This window comes from Dysidea avara, chromosome 9, assembly GCF_963678975.1.
Source record: "Dysidea avara chromosome 9, odDysAvar1.4, whole genome shotgun sequence".
Taxonomy (NCBI): Eukaryota; Metazoa; Porifera; class Demospongiae; order Dictyoceratida; family Dysideidae; genus Dysidea; species Dysidea avara.
In genome coordinates, this window is record NC_089280.1 from 36,516,956 (window position 1) to 36,522,955 (window position 6,000).

The window sequence follows — 6,000 nt, forward strand, 5'->3', positions numbered from 1 at the left end:
ACAAAAGGGAACACCATTGTATTAACATGTGTTACAACTATAGCTAAAGTAGCTAGCTATAACAAAAGGGAACACCATTGTATTAACATGTGTTACAACTATAGCTAAAGTAGTTAGCTATAACAAAAGGGAACACTATTGTATTAACATGTGTTACAACTATAGCTAAAGTAGCTAGCTATAACAAAAGGGAACACTATTGTATTAACATGTGTTACAACTGTAGCTAAAGTAGCTAGCTATAACAAAAGGGAACACTATTGTATTAACATGTGTTACAACTGTTATAGCTAATGTAAGAAATTAATGTGAACACATGATGTAGGTACATGCAGTGAGTTTTTACAGCTGAAAGATTTAATCTCAGAGCATGCAATTTTGAAAAATTTAACATGCCCCTAGGCCCCCCCCCCCTAACATTCACACAACAAAGTGCTCAGCATTTCATAGTGCCTACCCCGTAATTGGCCTGACCACTTTAGAATTGCCTGTATTAATGTTTTCCTGTTCAAGGAGTTAACAGTGTCAGACATACTATAAAAAATTTATGAGCCATCAGTTAAGCTCATGTATGGCCATGGGCTTTTGAGATGTTTTCCTTATACACTTAACATTTCATGTTACTATAAATAACATTTTATGTTACCATAAATAACAAAATTACTATATATAGACAATAAAAATATGTTGGGTGGGTATTGTTCAAGTAGCAGCTAGTAAGTCTTCACAAGTGTTCCTAGCTAACTGTGACACTTCAACAGTAAACTGTTCCCTCGACACGTATTGCATCTTCTCCAACGAGAATAGTGACTTCACAAACTGTACAATCTTGTCCTGCAGTAATCAAAGTAATTAGTTTAGCTCCCACCCCACCAGCCCCTCCCCACTTCCTTCCTGGCCTAATGAAAACTAAGGCACTGGCCAGTTTGAGTTCTTCTGTATACTGCATGCAGGCAGGTAGTTTGCTGAACCAAAGCTATCTATAATCAGTTTGATAACCTGTTTTACCAGTTTGATAACCTGCTTTGCCAGTTGGATAACCTGCTTTACCAGTTTGATAACCTGCTTTACCAGTTTGATAACCCGTTTTACCAGTTTGATAACCTGCTTTACCAGTTTCACATACAACTTTATTTTAGATATTCAATCACCAGTTTGCCTCATCAGCACAATTCACTATACCACAAACATCCTACACAAAGTTATAGCCTCAAGGGATAACAAGCTATATTGCATCATGTGTCCATCCTGGAATGGTTACGGATATACAAAAATACACACACACACACACACACACACACACAACCACATGCAACATTACACACTACACTGCATACACATATACTACACACTACACTACACGCACATACTTACACACTACACTACACGCACATTGTAAACAACACACACACACACACACACACACTACACACACATACGTACACACTACACTACACACACATACGTACACACTACACTACACACACATACGTACACACCACACTACACGCACATTGTAAACCACACACACACACTACACACACATACATTACTACACACTACACTACACACACATACGTACACACTACACACACATACGTACACACTACACTACACTACACGCACATTGTAAACAACACACACACTACACACTACACACACATACGTACACACTACACTACACACACATACGTACACACTACACTACACGCACATTGTAAACCACACCAGTGTTGGGCAAGTTACTTTGTAAAAGTAACTAGTTACATATTACATATTACTTGCAACAGAACTATTTAGTTACAGTTACATATTACCCATAAAATAAAGTAACTGTAATAATATTACATATTATATTACTTTGTGTCCACAGCCTTAAACTGTCACGTGTGAAACTACCACCTTATCACGTGACATGATTGCGTTGTTGGACAATGTGCAAATCTTGGTTATAAGTAAGAAGCTAGTGAATAAGCTTCATTCAGTAGGCCTCGTTACTTCGTTGTGGTTAGGCGTTACTCAGAGGATTACTATCAAGATTAGTAACTTCGTTACTTTTAGTAATAATATTTCGTCATATTATACTCGTTACAGTAATTATATTACTTAGGTAACGCGTTACGTTTGTAAGTAAAGTATCTTGCGTTATATTACCTGTTTTCATAGCGTATTTCGTTATATTACTTTGTTACCACAAAAGTAATAATATTACGTAACGCGTTACATAAGTAACGCGTTACTCCCAACACTGACCACACACACACACTACACGCACATACATTACTACACACTACACTACACACACATACGTACACACTAAACTACACGCACATTGTAAACAACACACACACTACACGCACACTGTAAACAACACACACATACGTATACAACATACACACACACACACACACTACACACATACGTACACACTACACTACACGTACATTGTAAACAACACGCACACACACACACACACACACACACACACACACACTATACACACATACGTACACACTACACTACACTACACGCACACTGTAAACAACACACACACACTACACTACACATGGTACACAACACACACACAAGTTCACTCACACACACACACACAACATATGTACAAATACATGTCTATACCTTAAATTTCTGACATTTACTAGTAAATATTTGATCAGTTCCAAGAAATCCCCAGACTAGGGCTGGGCCCATGGTCTCTCCAATCAGGTAGAATCTCGACATGAAACCATCTTTCTTCTGTTAACAGAGCAGTATGATTAACACAGCCACACAACTATCCTGACTTGTAATAAACTTCTCTTTGCCTTTGATATCGACCATACTGCTGTGGACAATGCCTACAATGAAGGCACAGAACTCGTCAATTCAATTAACCTATTAGAATTAGTTAATTACATTATGGATTTCAGATAATTACAGCATAATGAATTTTAGTGTGGTGGTTGAAACAATACAAAGTTATAGAGGGTATCTGTTTGACATCAAATATTTTCAGTAACATTGCTTTGCACCTGGAAGAAACAGGGAAATTAAATTCCAGCTGCTCACTGGCTTATACCAGAGTTAACCCAGTCTCCTTTATACTCACTGTTCAATTGGCTATTAATATAAACTCAGTATAGTGATTTTCCTTAGCCTTTCTTCGATTGTGTACAATTGCAAAAGTTCATTGATTTTTGCCTCAAAAAACATGGTGTATAGTAACTGTTACTAACTTAAAATGACATTAACATATACTCTCTATAGAAGGAAGAAACTTTCAAGACTTCATTGATACATGTTTTAGCTGTAGCCTTCTGATTGCAAACACTTCATGATCTGAGCCATTTAAGACACTGTAAGTATACAGTAACACAACCCCAATAGTAACGGGACTCACAACTGGCTCACACATGCTAACACACTCACAGATTGTTTCATCCCGTCAGTTAGCCACTTGTTCTGCATTACAGCAGTGACTGCAGTTGGAGGATTAGCTATATCATCAAACGAGTCAAGAAGGATGAAGTCCAATGCTACATCATAGAATGACATGTCCATCACCTGGAAGATAGAGGGAAGATAACTATACCTGTTCATGGGGTGTATTCTAGGCCCTCAGTAACACCAATTATGTCTCAGGCAATGGTAAAAATGTTCAGATAAGTGAATTGTTCAGATAACTGAAGACCATACATTTATACAGAGCTCTGTTAAAATACTCTAATAGAACATACACCTGTACTCAAAATACTCTAATAGAACAGTCATTTACAAGTTCACTCTACTAGCAAGCTAGAGCAGTGCTGAAACAAGCTTGTTCCAGTATTGGAGCTCTTTGATATTTACTGTTTGTCTTTACAGGAAGTTCATATAAAAGATTTGCCACATGACATCTTTTGATTATTCAATACTAACTATACTGGATATTTTTAAAGCCTCATAACTTCCTCATTGTAACATAGTCTGGGTATTGAAACTGTATTGTTAAATGTCACGTTACAAGAGTTGCTAGGGTAAAACAAAGGTCAGTTGAATGTGAATAGACTATCGATAGTACAATTTAGTAGGGTTCCCCCCTAAAATGAATGGCGGGCGCTCACCAAAATTCTGCTATTAAAAACCATAACAGAAATATTATACACCTGGACATGACTTCAGTACTAGCTGTAATCAGTTTTGTTGGAGAAAACAAGACATGACTTTAGTCCACACCCCTTAACCTATTGCATAGCTCAGCAGGTAGATCAAGATATTCTAATGAAGCAGTTACAGCCAAACGTGTATAAGTTAAATAGTGCACAACAGCTATTAATTATAAAATGAAGTAGGGTTAATTATAGGGTTCCATTGATAAAAATAGTGAAACAAGAGATGGTAACTACTGTTACATGGGAAATTTCCTATTTTGGCATTGAACAGATGGTGGTGGTAACGTGAAAATGTAGGAATTTTCCCACATACGTAGCTACCATCATTCGTATCTTTTTTTATTGCTGGAACCTTACTGTAATCGTTCTAGTAAATAATAGTGTAGATGTACAGTGTATATCAGTAGAAGGCTAATGTACTAGTGGGTGTGGCTAATGTACTAGTGGGTGTGGCTAATGTATTAGTGGGTGTGGCTACACCATATACTGACCCCTCTCATCTTCAGCTCCTCGGACACATCACACACATTCTCCTCGGTATAGTCTAACAAGTCGTCATAGTATTGTACCAGTGTACTACTGTCCTGGATCATGTGATCACTATTATATCACCATCATCATGGGGAAAACCCTTACCCTATTATAGTTCTGATACAACAAGGACAGGATCTCCCTCCCTTTGTCTTTGAAGTATTGTCTTGTGCCTGGAACACACATCAGGTCCTATAGTGAAGAACATTATGAACAATTTTAACTGTAGGTATTGTACGGTATTGTTACTGGCACCAACTAAGCTCCTTTGTATGGCCTCAAAGATGTCTAATCTCTAAAATATAGAAACAACATGGACGAAAACCGTTTTGTATGCTACAACTCTTGGTCCCAAAGTGTTCATTAAATAGAATCATTTGAACACAGGATCAATACACCTGATGTGTGAATGTGATGCTCAACTTGATTGGATGTTGAACAAAGAAAAATCAGAATTTGTGATGGACTGTCAGCATTTATTATCATACTTAAAAGAAAACCTTAAAGTAACAGGACAAGCAAATATTTGTAAGTTAAGAAAGATACCTGCTTGCTTACTTTTCTTGTAACATCATTGTAACTGGTGAACCCACACATACCACATCAAGAGAAAAGATGTTAACTGAACGCATGTCCCAACTATCAATCACTAACTCGAAAGTGAAGTGGCCACTACACTTCCCTTTCAGCTATGTTCAGCCTGTTACACAGCACTACAAATGAAGGACAGTAGGGGAAACACCTCTGCAATCAATCCATTCCCCATGAAAAATACGGATGATATGTGTGCCCCAACTATCAATTACTATGGAAGTGTCTTCGTTTTCAGCTACGTATCATGCACATACAAAATTTTGAGGGAAGTAATTTTCGCAGATTTGTGGTTGCTTGGAGCTGTTCATCCTTGACAATAATCAATATCAGGGTTATAGTATGTTCACGTTGAGCTGAATCCTGAAAAACAGCTAAAAATTAAAAGTGAATTTTTTCTCAACAGAGTTAACATTTCAGCCAACCAGATTATTATTGGTAACAGCAAAGGTGTCAACAACAGACACATATGGTTTGGCTCCATTACAAGTTCGGGAAAGGGCTGTAATGGACACTGTACTTATATGGCTTCCCCATAGGAAATGTATTGTGTAAATTTTGACTGGCCATAAATATTATGTCAAACATTTGAACAAAAACGATTTTGAAATATTTTTAGTGGGTCAAGCAGTACTACAAATGAGCCAAATTTCAAGATCGTGCGTAATTGCATCCATGAGTTATTAAATGTTTTTGAGGGTTCAGCTCAACATGAACATACTATAGTATG

The 6,000-nt window shown here is 37.2% G+C and overlaps 1 protein-coding gene across 1 annotated transcript in view; it reads right to left on the reverse strand.

Moving 5' to 3' along the window:
* Positions 1 to 613: 613 nt before the first annotated feature.
* The window catches only part of LOC136265660 (mitoguardin 2-like), a gene marked incomplete in the record, with an annotated part of 14,973 nt that continues 9,586 nt past the window's right edge, over positions 614 to 6,000 (reverse strand). The window contains 6 exon segments of the mRNA XM_066060555.1: positions 614 to 834; positions 2,638 to 2,754; positions 2,802 to 2,855; positions 3,427 to 3,561; positions 4,640 to 4,732; positions 4,785 to 4,871. Of these exon segments, the coding sequence (XP_065916627.1) occupies positions 703 to 834; positions 2,638 to 2,754; positions 2,802 to 2,855; positions 3,427 to 3,561; positions 4,640 to 4,732; positions 4,785 to 4,871 (618 nt within the window).